Genomic DNA, 16,269 nt, shown 5'->3' with positions numbered 1-16,269 from the left:
TTTTTTTCTGGCACCTTTTTGCGGATTTTTTGTGACTATTTGTGGTTCTTAAGAATATTCTCAAGTATATTTGCATTCAAATGTTTATATAAAGATGACTTTTGCAATTTTGCAAATTTTTTTAAACTGATTGCCTGCTTACAATTCTGAGCAAATTTAGTCTAGGGGGCTGATTTACTAAGACACGAATTCGAATCCGAATTGGAAAAATTCCGATTGGAAAACGAACATTTTGCGACTTTTTCGTATTTTTTGCGATTTTTTCAGCGCCTTTACGACTTTTCGGAAATTATCGCGACTTTTTCGTTACCAATACGATTTGCGCGAAAAAACGCGAGTTTTTCGTAGCCATTACGACTTGCGCGAAAAAACGTGAGTTTTTTGTAGCCATTCCGAAAGTTGCGCAAAATCTGGCGATTTTTGTCGTAGCGTTAAAACTTGCGCGAAAAGTCGCGCCTTTTTCGTAGCGTTAAAACTTAAAAGGCGCGACGTTTCGCGCAAGTTTTAACGCTACGAAAAAATCGCCAGATTTTGCGCAACTTTCGGAATGGCTACGAAAAACTCGCGTTTTTTCGCAAAAATTGTATTGGTAACGAAAAAGTCGCGATAATTTCCGAAAAAATCGCAAAATACCGATCATTACGAAAAAAACGCAATCGGATGCATTCGGCCCGTTCGTGGGTTAGTAAATGTGCCCCTTTGTCTTTTAATGGACGAAATGTAAATTGAGAGAGGAGATGGCCAAAAAGTTGAGTTAGAAACAAAGTTGGAAAAAGCAGGTGGCAAAGCAGATGATAGTTGTACACAGTGTGCTAGGTTGGAGGACTACAAGGAGAACCAAGAAAATATTTTGTTCAGGGAAACAAAAAGACTGAAAAGTTTGTAACAGAATAGGATGGGAGGCTGTAATCATGACATCTGAGAGATCAATAAGAATTAGAACCATGAATGGAGAAGTGCAGTGGCTAAAGCAGAACATAAAGGGTAAGGAATTATCTAGAACAGTTCTGTCAAACTTCTGTGGTGCCAAGGGCCGGTATTTATCTGGCTTACATGGTGAAGGGCCAATAATGGAAGCCAGTTTTTACCACTCCCCTTTTTAAACCACGCCCATGATATCACAAGAGCTTTTAAGACCATACCCACATTAATGGTGGTAGCGCTTCAAAAACTGCTCACCCTTCATTCATATGTGATGGAATTATATTATGTCATATTAAGCCATACCATTAAATCCATATGTCTCCTCCCCTGTGGATAGCACAGCAACCCCCAGAACAAAAATTCCTTAGGGACCATATAATAACTATTTCCAAATACTCCCAGTACAAACCCCTGCCAGGTTCACCTCCCACAGGCAGCATAGTGCAGACAGAGTATGGCACACACAGGCAGCATAGGGCAGGCAGAGTATGGCACACAGGCAGCATAGGGCTGCCATTGGACAGCACTGATCTAGAGCTTTTGCATTAAAGTGTTCTGAGCTGTCTAGACGCAAGGAGAAAGATGCGTTTGTATTCTGATAGATATGATGGGTCAGTGCAAGGACCAACAAAATCAATAAGTGAGAGACTGAGTAATGGAGTAAATATTGGCACAAGGCAGTGAGGTGAGACAGCAAATTAGTTTATAATAAATAGGTTGCTGCATAATACATCACAACAGCCAATTTAATTTGCTGGCCCTTGCTCACTTATCTATTCAAAAATTAATTTTCTCCTCTTTTTCTTAGAACATACTGGCATAAATCATTACACATTTCTACTGTATTCATTGTAGCCAATATGAATTACTTACCAGCAGCAGTGAAATGCCGATTTTAGAAGAAGGATTATTAAAATACCATTAATAACAGAGAATTTCTTAGCTTAAGGATAATCATCTGGAGATACTTATATTCAGTAGAAAGGGACTGCATGAAATACTTGGAGAAGAAAGGAGGGTGGCAATATGTTATAATGTTTGTGCATGAACTGAAGCTATCAGATCCTTTTGATATGTTTGTAGTATGTGCAGGGAAAGGGTGATTTGTGGACAAAATAAGATATATTCTAATAATTTACTGGCTATGAGGAAATAAAAGGGAGGTGAATCATGTCTACAAACAAAGTATATTGAAAATATAGGGGGCTTATTGGAATGCAACCTCCTTTCTGCAAGCAGCGATTTTTCAGATGGCATTAAACTGCTGTTACATGATCCTACAAATATCCTATAGAACTAATGATGCTGTACATATTTGCCATTATTTTACAGTCCAGCCATCTTCAACAGATCAACAATATATCTAGGATCTATGAGGAGGACAGGACCTATATCTTTGGTTAAATAGAAGTTCGGAATTTTGGAAGTAATATACAGCCCTATGCTATAACTTCATTATACTATAGCCACATTATCAAGAATGTCTAACTTTACTAATTCATTGGGCAATCTTTTATGTCTTTTGGCAGTGCCTAGGACAACACATACAATATGTAGTGGGGATTTGTAATTAATATAAAGTAAGACTTTACAACCTATGACTTTTCAGTTTGGGTAAAACTGTTAAAAAACAATGCTGTTACCATATTTTTACAACTGCTGCCATTTTGTCCTACTATTCCTGGTGTAACAGGACCTACTGTTAGTAGGAAAATTACTATACTTTCTATTAATTAATGTCTAACTAAATGCAGGGCCCACTACAATCATACCTATTTGGACCCCCTTAATAGTTCCAGCATTGAATTTATTTCGGCATTGGAAGACAAGAAAGACTGAGGAATCCATGTTAACATTTTAACTCATAAGGAAAGGGGAAGATAAATTGGTTTCTTTAGAAATGTGTATGCAATCAGCTGAGGATGAGGAAACATTTCCTTCCTCTTCTATGGAGCAAAATAACAGGAGCAACACACTGCCAAAATTAAATGATGACCTTTCCCCATCAACAGCAAAGAAATGGTGTAAGACCTAATGAAGAAATGTCTCCCACAATTAACTTCCTACTCTGGAGAACATGGTGCATTAATTCAATGGTAAACATGTTAAAGGAGAAGGAAAGGTAAAAACTAAGTAAGCTTTATCAGAAAGGTCAATGTAAATGCAGCCATAAGCACTCACAGAAACGCTGCACTGACTTCTCTGTCAAAAGAAACAGGATTTCTTGCCCCTTTGTTTTCCTGTGCCAGAGTCTGCAGCTCTCTCCTCTCCCCCCTCCCTCAAAAATGCTAAGAACTCCCCACCCCCCTTAGGAATGTGTGATCTGAGCCACTTAGCAGGAAGCTTCCTCATAGTCTTACAAACTGAGCATGTACAGCAGTCTTGGTCTTGGTGCAGAAGCATGGCATTATGGGAATTTTCTTTACAGAGCTCAGCGTTTTTTTTCCAATGAGGCTTCTGATCATCTGAATGGGAGAAATATAGGGAGACTTAAGGGCACTATTGAGAGAACTGAAGGTATGTCTGCAGCTTGAGATTAACTCTTTATTAGCCTTTCCTTCTCCTTTAAAGGAGACATATTGGATAAATGGGAAAACCCCTAACCCTGTAGGCAATTATGAATAATATACGGTGCTGGTTTCCCTTTGGGCTAAACATTAATCCTCTCTGTAACAATGGCCCCTTTATTGGAGCTCCCTATAGATCCTATCACTTCTCCATTCAGTATGAAATGAGGGGTGGGCTTGTCCTAACGGCCCCTGCCAGAAGCACAGTAGGAGGGGGAGAGCCAATCACAGCCCTGCACTCACACAAGCACAGACAGGCTTCAGTTCCCTATCAGGTCAGCCTAGCTGCTGATTGGTTCCTATCCTCCAGTGCAGTGTACTGAGAGCCACCGGCTCCCCTGCTCATCCAGAGAATTCAGCCAGCAGGAAGTGGAACAGATGGGTGGGGCTAGTGGGGGTTTGGGGGGAGTTTCTCAATAAATCAGTCAGAAACACAACTTTTTAAGCACAATCCTTCTATATCTAGAGGAGTACAATTCCCTGGTACATTCATAATTTTTATAGGATATGTCTCCTTTAATGATCTGGAAAAAGCACTGTATTTTATAAGATGCAGGTGCCAATTTTCACCAATAAAACTCCTTTTAAACACTGTTAACAGAGTAAAAAAAATTTATGGCACACAGCATGATCTTTTAACCCAGTGATCCCCAACCAGTGGCTCAGGGGCAACATGTTGCTCACCAATCCCTTGGATGTTGCTCTCAGTGCCCCCAAAGCAGGCAGTTATTTTTAAATTCCTGGCTTGGTGGCAAGTTTTGGTTGAGTAAAAACAAGATTTACTACCAAATAAAGCCTCCTGTAAGCTGATAGTGTGCATAGAGGCTACCTAATAGCCAATCACAGCCCTTATTCGGCACCTCCATGAACTTTTATGATGATTGTGTTGCTCTCCAAGTCTTTTTTCATTTGATTGTGGCTCACAATAAGAAAGGTTGGGGACACCTGTTATAACCACTACTTGTTCCATTGAACATAATAGCTGTCTGCTGTGGATTGCTTCCTGTTGACATGAAGGGGAAGTGCACTGGATGCCATGTGTTATAATAATTACCTGAAACAGGGCAGTGGGTTTTTTAAGGCGATTATCATCTGTTAAAAACAACTTGGTCATCTCTTATTCACGTTTTATTTTCTAGGTGCAGTTCTGAGTTAGCAAACCTGATGTAACTTCCCCTCACCCTCCTACTTAACTCTATTATATTAGGATGAGTTAGGCAAAAAAAGCAGCAATTTCAGTTAAAAACTGGTCCAGTTAAAAATTGCAGTCTGGAGCAAATTTCATCACTGCATTACTATTGCAAGGGTTGCCAGGCTAGCTGCCAGAGGAAACTAGGGTAAAATCCTTCTTTAGAAGATCCCACTAGAAAAGGGTTGCAGAGAATATTGCAATATATGTAAGTATAGCAGAAAATGGATCCTGGTGTTCATGTGAATGCCTGACAAACCATAAAAAGTGTTATCTTCGGAATAACGTTAAGGGATCTTCCATGTACATATAACCCAATCCATTGGGTTATATGTACATGTGGGGGCGATATCACTCCAACTTGCAGCTCAGCAGTAAAGTGACTGAAGTTTATCAGAGCACAGGTCACATAACTGTGGCACCCTGGGAAATTAAGAACTTGGCTAGCCCAATGTGCCATTACACAGAGACCATTGCATTTATGATTTACTAAACCTCTTATTGAAACCTGGCTTTCCCCCTGATCATATTTTACTGCTTTCTTTCTTGATCCTTTCACTTCTCTCTATACCTTAGTACCAATGACAAAGTTAGAAAAATGGTGTTGTCCTCAGGATAAATAAAAATTAAAAAAAAAAACATTTGCAACATTGTTTAAAAAGAAAGAACCAGGAGTTCGGTAAACGCTGCTTTCAATAGCAATAAAATTTACAAATAACTTTTAAAGCCCTGAATTTTTTAATAAATTCATATTGGAAAGTTGCTTAGAATTATGTTTTTACTTATTTTTGTGGTTAAGGTTAAGGGTCTGGCTCCATTAAATAATGGAAATTATGTGGTTATAAAGTTTACAGAAAAACATATAGAAAAGGCAAATGTGCTTAATCAGTTCTTTTCTTCAGTGTATATAACAACCAATTTATCAATGATCTGGGAACAGTTTTGTAAGGTGCATTAAAGTTTTTTTTAGATAATACACCAGAAATAAAGACTTCTATTTTTCACTTTTGACTCTTTCTGGCCATGAATAATCTTTTCTCTGGTATTTTAGTCTGGCAGCTGAGTAATCCAGTTAGACTCTGAACTGTTACAATGTGCTACATAGATTGATCTATTGCACAGCAGCATCCGTGGAATCTTAGAAACCATTGTGTCAATTGTATGTATGTATATCATTATTTATAAAGCGGTACTTATGTACGCAGTGCTGTACAGTAGAATTCTAACAGCTGCCTATAAAGAAGCTGAGGGATTATGTTTAGGATGGCCAAAGGTAATAAATTTAACAACTTTATGTATCAAATTAAACCAGCCCAGGGAGATAAGAGAAGGTGAAAAATGAAACTTTAAACGTCAGTGTTAGGGAAGAAAACTTAAATCAATCAAGTCTTTATTTCTGGTGTAATATCTAAAACCAATTGAAGTGTTTGAAAGGTGAACAACTCCTTTAACCTAATATATCTCCTATCTCGTCAGCAGCTACACTAAATATTTGAACGTTATTGCTCCTAAAGAAGGTTCCTAAATGACAAGTTCACATAGTACTTCTAGCCTAGATTTTTATATATCTTTTTAAGAGATTGTGGGAAACCTCTTTCCGTAAACAGGGCTGCAGTGCCAGGCCAAAGGAGAAGCACACCTCAGGCAAACTGCCTATCAGACGGACCCCTTAGCTCCCTTTGTGCATGTGCTTGTGGGTTTGTGCACTATCAAGCAGGGGGACAGGGGACAAACAGGCGGTGGAATTGTGTGTGAGCGAATAATGAGTGTGACAAGCTGGTGGGGAGTGACTACAAGCCCAGACCCTCTGATCATCACTGTACAAATTGCATCCTCCTGGGCCCTGAACTAGGGCAAGCAAGCAGAACAGGTATGTGCACCTTACACACATGCTTCTTCTGCCTACCCCTAGTTCCAGCCCTGCAGTGATGCAGTGTGTGGGAAGTCATTCAATTTAAAATGTTTGTGTTTATAATACCTGCCAAAGTTTATGATAATTAGAAAAATACTAAACTAAGGCCAATTTAGTAAAGTATTTCTGCACCAGTGCTATACACATTACGCTATTTGTGCTGAAGTACATCCATCCATGTTTTCTTTTTATGCTGACAAACCCAAGCATACCCAAGCCCAATTACAACATGCAACAGCAGTTCACAGGGTATAAATGAAGAACTCAGTATCCAAATCAATAGTTGTTTTAATTCATCCATAAAAAACATAGCAAAGTTGAACAGCTTCATTGCTAAAGGCCCTGTAATAGATTTTTAAAGAGTCAGGACTCTAGCACAGAAGTGGCTAAGGCCTTACTCCTTTAGGCATATGGTTGTTGAGTGCTTTCCACCTTGGAATTCCCACCTATAATCATAGAATTTGAATGTCACATTATGCTTTGCAGAGGAAGGAGACTCACAACTATACAATGCATCTATTTGCATCAATGGTGCCAGATAAACTATATTAAGCTTTTCATCCTTTAGCTGTGTTGTAAATGACAAATAGCCAGTAGCCTACTGTGCACTTGGAATACTTATGGATTGTCATAAAACCCTCATATGGAGTTTTAGCTCATTAACTAAAGCAGCTGTATCCCAAAATGACGAGATGCCTGTTTAATCCACAAACAGGAAACCCATTCAAATATTCTATTGTTATTACTGGAAAAATAAAAACCAAAATGTAATCTTAGGCCATTATTGGATGTATGGCAATTGGCTGCACAGTGTCAGTAAGTACTTTTAGGCAATTAAGAGGTAAGTTCTGAAAAACAGACAAATTCCCTAAAGACCCAAAGTCTAACTATATGTTACTTACTTATAAGTAACTTACACTTACTTATAAACAGACTATGGATGAACTTGTAAATGTGATCAAGTCATCTCTGCTTTTTGATTTGGGAAAAGGCTGCTATAGCTGCATAGTAAGCACTGTCTGCTGCATCAAGCGCAAAATATCCCTTTTAAACATTTAGGCCCTGAGGGAGTAATGTAATGAAATCCAGATTCCTCCAAGATATGTATCGGAGATATCTGTTCAGAGATATAAAAGCTTTAGATTGCAAAACGCCACTCCTGAGAGTATGCTCCTAGCTGACTGGAAAATCGCAAAGCAGAGGAACGGACAGTGACTTTGACTTAAGACCAAGTTTGGTGCTTTTGCCCTAGAATTAATGAGGTTAGAAGGTGCAGTTAGATGTAGGTGAAGGGAGCACTGTAAGTGCCTATATTTACTATCAGTCCACATATTTTTGGGGAAGGGTGATTATTCAGAAGAGCCCAGCTCATTAAGGGCAGGTAATGAAATGCAGATAACTTAATACTTCTGTCAACAGAGCACTGCACTCACAGCACACACTTGTACTGCTTTGTTCAAAAAATGTATAAAAAAATCAAAGCTGCAAAAAACAGAAGGAAGAATAGAAATGTGGCAGCGAAGAGTTAAGGGTTGGCTTGCCACAGCTTAGCTGCGGCACAGGATTTTGGTCTTGGCACCAGCTCTTCCTTGTCACAAAACATGAACATTCAAACGGTCTTTCTTGCAGTCAGAACTCTGACTATGGAGCCAACGCCTGCCACTGCCAGAGCCTATGGAAAAGAAAAACATAGGCAAAAGTAAAAATGAGGTGGTAATGTATTCAGCTAATTGGTAATGTTGCCTTATTTTTTTTAATACAAAAGTACCCATAAGGAGTTTATTTAAAAGGTTTTGTCAATACATTAGCATTCTGACCAAACGTGACAGCTGTATAAAGAAGAGGCTGTGCTATCATTTATTCCTGTCCCTCTAGATTCAGTGACAACATTTTGTCAATCTGGACAGACCCTGCTTGGGTTTGTCCAACTATTTTGTTAAAGCCATATTTTAGTTTTGCCATAAAGAAGAAACTCGAAAAATCGGATTGGAAACGAACATTTTGCGATTTTTTCGTGAATTGTCGCAAATTGTTGCAACTTTTTCGTAGCCGTTACGACTTTCGCGAGTTGTCGCAACTTTTTCGTATTGAGCGCTTTCGTACTCGGCACGAGAGTACGATTTTTTCGCGACGGAAAAGTCGCGACGGCGACAAAAAAAATCTCAAAATACAGATCATTACAAATTAGTAAATTTGCCCCTAGGAGTTAAATCCTTGTGTACATGCTCCCTCACTGAACAAGTTTTGGGAGGGCATGAAGTGTGCTGTTAACAGTGTTCCAAAACTGCTCAGTTACTGCTACCACTCAAAAATATAGAATCAGATTTCATGGATAATTTTGTCCCTAACAACTGCTGCTAGGGGAGACCTACAGGGTCTGAAACATTTTTAGAAGAGGGATCAGCATTAAAAGGTATCTACTTATATGGGAAGGCACTGTATGCCTTTAAAGAATAAGTAAACCTTTTTTTTTTTTTTTTTAATCTAAATTTACTCTAAAATTACTCTGTTTAGCCCCCAGAATAACATACCTTTTTTCCCTGCATCCAGAATTACTTTGTCTCTCTATTACAAGCAGATGAGCTGCATCTCTTTTACCGGCTTCCTTGTCTAGTGTGAAGCCCCGCCCCTTTTGCTTTATGAGTCCCCCTTTCTCTCTCTCCGACTATGATGACCTAATAGAGGTGCCTACTCTGCATGCCTGATGTGTTTGTCAGCTCCATAGTACTTTGCTCACCTTCTCATGCCACTGCAACAAGACAGCACTGCTGTTGTCAGACGGACTCTCAAAGCCCTTGTAGATGTATTTCATTAAGAGGTCCATGTTATTTTTGTCTAAAGATTGAACAGCCTTTTCTATGTCATTAGCTTTAAAGGAGATTAGAACTTTCAGCACCAGGTGCTCAGCTCGATCCTAAGTAAAAAGCAATGATAAAGTCAATGTCCATACTCCAAAATTTAAAATAAAGAGTTAGAAAATTGTAAAACTGTATTGGAAAACTTGCTGGTATGACCAACTGAGTAGTGGCTGATTATTGGTACAGAATGCATTAAGTGCAGCAAAATAAGTTTGGCTGAAAGTAAGATATGAATATAATTTATAAAATAGTGTGGCAATAAAACTATTGGCAGGAGGAACAAAAAGCAAAGAGGAAGTAAGCACTGACTGATGTATATTCTGTACCCAATACGCCACTTTATAACTACCTTATTTATCCTTCAGCAAATAATAAGCAAATGAATAACAATTTGTTTCCTGTTGTATTTTACTAGAAGCATATTACCTTGGCAGACTGATTCTTGGTATTAATTGGTGGGTTCTTTAGAGCAGCTTGCAGAGCTCCCATCATGTTTCCTGTAGCAAGCTGTTAAGGGAATAACGTACTGACACAAAAGAAATGCCATACAATAATTACAGAACAATTTCAGTTGATGCTTTATATTCACAGATCCCTATATGGCCCTGGCCTAATATTAGCATAAATCTGAAAAAGCCTACTGTGCATATATATGGAAATATGGTCTGAATTGAAAATGTGTTAAAACTAATGAAAAAAATATAGATCTGGGACAAAAGTGTAAAAAAAGCCAACCAAGCAGAAGTTCCCATGCTTCCTGATGACTGAGACTGAGCCACTTCCTGCATTCCTAAACCTGAAGCAAGACCAAGCTTGCCTCACAAAAACATATAGCTTGTACTATAACACCACAACGACCAATAACTGCTACAGAACCATCAAGGTGTGTTTAACTGTGTGCTCAACCTGTGTGTAACTTGGCTCAAAGTCCACTATTGTATTATCCACCCTTGGAAACACCGATAAGAAAGCATGTAAATGTATGTGATTTCAAACAGAGAGAGAGTGAGAAAGAAAGTGTTTTTGTTTAGATAGACAGAGAAAAAGAAACAAAATGCACAGGATAAAGTGACTGACACTCCCACAGCCTCACAGCAAGTTCCTCTTTGTAGGAAAAGGAGATTAACTACTGACATTTCCTACACAGCAGAGCCTCTATATACGGTTTGCAAGTATTTTGCTTGCCATAGATCCTTTAGGTATGTAATATGGAGTCAGTGTGCAAACTGGAGTTGGTATGCACAGCTTCTGCATATCCACACATAGCAAATGACAAGGTGCATAGACAAAAGCAAATGTGTATTGACTCCAGTTTGAAAGCTTATTAGGCTACCATATCAGGACTATGCCAGTTTATTCTAGTAGATATTCCTGAAACCTTAGCTTGGAGATCAAACAAAGAGAAGGGTGTAGGGGGAAGTATAGGCTTTGCAAGATGAAGATGAGTACAAAGCATGACAGGAATAGTGGAAACAGTGGCAGTCAGCCCTCTCCATGTGACACCGCACACCTTCAGCATGTTAGCACTATGACACGGTACAGCCCATATGTCAGGCGATTAGGAGCATGTCTGTTCATACAAAGGTACAATGCCAGGCCCTGCCAGCACAGACAACATACAAGGATATCCCCGAATCGCGCTATCAACCTCCCCCTCGTCGGGTCCTTGCTGTCCTTCTCCCGCCTCCTCTTCGTCAACGAATTTGTTCTCATCATATTCATCCACATCTACTTTCCGGAAGCGTGCAGACACCGTATTCTTCGCCATCCCGAACCGGAGACTCTGTGCTGCTGGCAGGGAGCGGTCGTACTCAATGCGCAGGCGCAGCGGCTTCCGCTTTTATTCTCGGCTTCCGGAGACTGTCAGAGCGCTAGTTTTGCTGGTGTGGTTACCTCTGCCGGGATTAAGGCAGTATCAAAGCGTTCAGTCTATTCTGTGGGCTTTACCCAGGCGGGACACTCAGGCTGGGCCCGTGGGTAGTACATTTACCTGGGCGGTGGAGGTGTCAGGGGATAATCAGTTTGGTGTTTTCCAGTGACCTGACCTGTTGCATGGTAAAAAAAACTGTGGCATGGCTTGCTGGACTGCTTTTGTACAGAAAAAAAGGATTTTCTGGCAAAGTCCTCACCGTTTTGTGGGTTTCACGCAGTGCAGGACGGGTGTTTATATAAATCCAGACTAAATAAATAAAGTTAGGTATTGTAAGTGTATTGAGTGCATTTTGTGGAAGTCTGTGTTGCTGCATATGCTGATGGAATATGTGTATTTCCAATAGCATGTTTTATATAATATCCTGTGGTTGTCATCCCCTTAATTCAATGTTCCAATAGTTTATGTAATGGTACTATAGCAATGGCTTGTTGTCAGATCTTGTTATAATGTTAGTGTTTAATATAAAATAGTTTTTGCTTGTTCTACCCCCTCCCCCTTTTCCTTCTGAGCCTCCTCCATTCCTTGGGGCTGTTGCCTCGAGAGGAAACTTTGTCGATTTCAGCGCCGCGTATGGCATCCCACTGGCGATTTACATTCTAGCCGGTGGGATGGCATTTTGGGAAGATTAGTCGCCTGCACCAAGGTAGATTTGTCGCATGGCGACTAATCTCCCCGTCTGTCACAGCCCTTACGAAAGACGTGTAAATATAGAATTAAAAAAAAAAAGAATATCCTGTGGCAGACAATTATTGCCCCCCGGGTTGTGGACCCCTAACAAGTAACATAGTAAGTTAGGTTGAAAAAAGACATATGTCCATCAAGTTCAACCATAATGCCTATATATAACCTGCCTAACTGGTAGCTGATCCAGAGGAAGGCAAAAAAGTTTCCTGCCCAGTTCTCACAGGTGACATAAAACCTCAATATAGCGTCAAACAGTAATAAGAATGGGAACACAGGAGCAACTATGCCCTTCCATTGCCTGACAGGCTTTACTAGGCACACTTTCTTCTTTTTTTGTTGTTAAAAAGACAGATTCTAAAAGTCTTTCTGCATTTGGTTAATATGGTGATTTTATACACAGTAAATTGTCATTCTAGACACCATTTTCATGGATTTGGAGTACCGTTTAAAATCAGTCAATGTGAGTTTTTTTCTCATCATAAGCAACACTTTGGTGGTGTTCATAATGTCAAACTCATGTACAGGCAAAATGTTGCTACTTCAACTTTATGACATAAAAACTCATTTCTATGTAGGGTGGCAATAAAAAAAGCGTCATTTGGACAATTGTAAATTTGTCACATATGCAATTTCTATGTTATTTCAGTTGTTTGGTTTGCAACAGGGATTCAGTGAATCCAGGATAACTGAAATAAACAGAAATTTTGTTCATAGATATTGCATTTTATTGATTGTTCTCAAATTTGCACACGGACATTAGAGATTGGAGTTGCATAAGTATTTTGACAAGTCTTTTATGAAATATTCAGAATTTTGCCAATTCCAAAAATTATGAATGTAGTCAGCTAATCCATGTCCATGAAAAGGCACAATTGCAGGGAATATTTTTGAAGTCTGGCTCACGTAATTTCTGGTATTTAGTGTGCGAGTGACCTGTGCACCCTATTTTTTGGGGGCAACTTATCTGTTCCACTTAATTCAGGGTGCTGAGGGAACAGTGGAGCTACCACCTAGTCCAGAGGTGGCTGTAGCTCATTTGTCAATAGGCCAGCAGCACCTGATGGTCTAAGGACTAAGAGGACTAAGCTGTGAATATTAACACTGTAACCTGTAATGGAAGTGTTTTTTTATGCCCTGCTAACTGCAGGGAAAAGTGCAAGTTGCCCACTGTGCATGCAGACATAAATGAGCTCTATAGTAATATATATATAACAACATTTTTATAGCAATTTTCTGCTGTGGGACTTAAAGCAAAATACAAATATCAAATTCCAGTTACTTATGTTTTTGTATCTCTCAAAACCAGGGCCGCCATCAGGGGGGCACAGCGGGGACAGCTGTACCGGGCCCGGGCAATTTTTACTTTTAAAGGGGGCCCGGCGGCGCTACAGTTTTCTTAGTCGCTCAGGCCCCCTTTAATAAAATCCGGGCCCTGTCATTGGCTATCTGGATGGTTGCGCCCCGTGTGTACATGTGACGTCAGTACGCACGGGGCGCAACCTTATAAAAGGGCCTGTCTTCATTCGCGTGGGGATGTAAGTGCAGAGGCGTCGCCTGTGAAGGATCGGAAGATGCCGCTCGCTGAAGATGAACTGCTGCAGGTCGCCAATGTGTTAGGGGGGGGCTGTGGGGCACACTGACCACCAATGTATATGGGGGCACTGCTGCTGGCACCAATGTATATGGGGGCATTGCTGCTGGGCATCAATGTATATGGGGCACTGCTGCTGGGCATCAATGTATATGGGGGCACTGCTGCTGGGCATCAATGTATATGGGGGCACTGCTGCTGGGCACCAATGTATATGGGGGCACTGCTGCTGGCACCAAAGTATTATGGGGGCACTGCTGCTGGCACCAATGTATATGGGGGCACTGCTGCTGGGCATCAATGTATATGGGGGCACTGCTGCTGGGCATCAATGTATATGGGGGCACTGCTGCTGGGCATCAATGTATATGGGGCACTGCTGCTGGGCATCAATGTATATGGGGGCACTGCTGCTGGGCATCAATGTATATGGGGGCACTGCTGCTGGCACCAATGTATTATGGGGGCACAGCTGCTGGGCATCAATGTATATGGGGGCACTGCTGCTGGGCATCAATGTATATGGGGGCACTGCTGCTGGGCATCAATGTATATGGGGGCACTGCTGCTGGGCATCAATGTATATGGGGGCACTGCTGCTGGGCATCAATGTATATGGGGGCACTGCTGCTGGGCACCAATGTATATGGGGGCACTGCTGCTGGGCACCAATGTATTATGGGGGCACTGCTGCTGAGCACCAATGTATTATGGGGGCACTGCTGCTGGGCACCAATGTATTATGGGGGCACTGCTGCTGGGCACCAATGTATATGGGGGCACTGCTGCTGGGCACCAATGTATTATGGGGGCACTGCTGCTGGGCACCAATGTATTATGGGGGCACTGCTGCTGGGCACCAATGTATTAGGGGGGCACTGCTGCTGGGCACCAATGTATTAGGGGGGCACTGCTGCTGGGCACCAATGTATTAGGGGGGCACTGCTGCTGGGCATCAATGTATTAGGGGGGCACTGCTCTTGGCACCAATGTATTAGGGAGGCCCTAGCTACCAATGTTTGTGTGTCCTTTGTACTGATGGGAGGGGTCACTGGGGGAGGGGCCATTGGGGGCAGGGCGTGGGAGGAGGAGGGCCCAGAAATTTTTGTTGTGAGGGGCCCCGTGATTTCTGATGGCGGCCCTGCTCAAAACACATCACTATAAATGTGAGAATTCAAAACATTGCTCTGTAGTGTGCAGCTCAAAAACTCTTGTGAAAATTAAGATAAGGGCTCTTACACACGGGTGTTCTTACCTAGCAGAAATACAGCCTCTTTTTTCCAATCACTTTGTACTCACTGAGGTGCAGGCAAGCACCCCTGCATGAAAGATCCATAACAGAGGAATGCAGGTAAGTTTGCTTATGTGTAAGAACCCTAAGAGGGATATGCAACCTGTGATCATTCAGCTGCAAAACTAAGCTCCAAACAACTAAAAAATGATCTTGACTATGGTTGGGTTTACACTGTAACTTTGTATAAACTTCTCAACAGAAAAATGAGAATTGAAAAATAAACAGTGTAGTATGAGTGCAGAGTGTAGAACACATAGGTTCTAGTGTATGTAAAGCGATTTTATTTTCTCACTTACTCTACAAAGAGCATATTTAGCAGTCTGAAATAAGCACATACAGGTATGGGACCCGTTATCCAGAATGCTCGGGACCCAGGGTTCTCTGGATAAGGGATCTTTCTGTAATTTGGATCTCCATAACTTAAGTCTGCTAAAAATCATTTAAATATTGAATAAACCCAATAGGCTTGTTTTGCCTCCAATAAGGATTAATGATATCTTAGGATCAAGTACAAGGTAAACCATTTTTAAAAATTAGAATTATTTGCTTATAATGTAGTCTATGGGAGATGGACTTTCCGTAATTCGGAACTTTCTGGATAACGGGTTTCTGGATAAGGGATCCCATACCTGTACTATAATAAACCACCAATAATAAAAGCATTACACACTGCTCCCACTAGGTGGCATGTCTTGGCCTGTTTATGTTTTACAAGGTGGCTTTCAGCTCAAATGCAGTGTAAAATATAGACTATTTATTATCTGCTTCAGATTCTCGATGTAAAGTTTTAAGTAAACTAAATCCAGATCTGTTAAGGTGCCCATACACGTGAAGATTTGCTCGCTTGGTGAGGTCGCCAAGCGAGCAGATCTTCACCTGATATCCCCACCTACAGGTGGGCGATATCGGGGAACATGTAGACTAATTCGATCGTTTGGCCCTGGGGCCAAACGATCGAATTATAATAGCGGCAATGGCGCAGTCAGTTCGAGGACCACATCAACGAGCCGATGCGGTCCCCGATCCGAATAAATCTTTTATCCTGGCCGATCGATATCTGGCCAATATCGGTCCAAGGGACCAATATCGGCAGCTACAATCGGCCCATGTATGGGGACCTTTACTGTGGGAGTAGGCTGACTGGGTGATGTTTTTTTTAGATTTCATGTACATTTTTAAACTTTATTAATTTGGGTGTAAAGGTGGTTACAGTGTCGGATGTTGCCTGGACACAGGTCCCTGACAGCCAATGCTAAAGGCAAGAGGTAAAAGGACCCAAAGAATATTTTAATATTTCTAATTACCCATAGAAATAGT

General features: G+C 41.0%; 1 protein-coding gene across 1 annotated transcript; it reads right to left on the bottom strand.

Annotated features, from left to right (window-relative positions):
- Positions 1-6,871: 6,871 nt before the first annotated feature.
- On the bottom strand, positions 6,872-11,245 carry arpc5 (actin related protein 2/3 complex subunit 5). The gene is made up of 4 exons (NM_001017242.2): positions 11,079-11,245; positions 9,877-9,949; positions 9,330-9,506; positions 6,872-8,264 (listed from the first exon to the last, which is right to left on the bottom strand). Exons 1-4 carry the CDS (start codon positions 11,216-11,218, stop codon positions 8,202-8,204), a joined length of 453 nt encoding a protein of 150 aa, NP_001017242.1. The 5' UTR covers positions 11,219-11,245; the 3' UTR covers positions 6,872-8,201.
- Positions 11,246-16,269: the final 5,024 nt, after the last annotated feature.

The sequence above is a fragment of the Xenopus tropicalis genome, chromosome 4 (assembly GCF_000004195.4).
Source record: "Xenopus tropicalis strain Nigerian chromosome 4, UCB_Xtro_10.0, whole genome shotgun sequence".
NCBI lineage: Eukaryota > Metazoa > Chordata > Amphibia > Anura > Pipidae > Xenopus > Xenopus tropicalis.
Note: the sequence above shows the minus strand (reverse complement) of the source record. Positions and strands in the feature narration are given on the sequence as shown.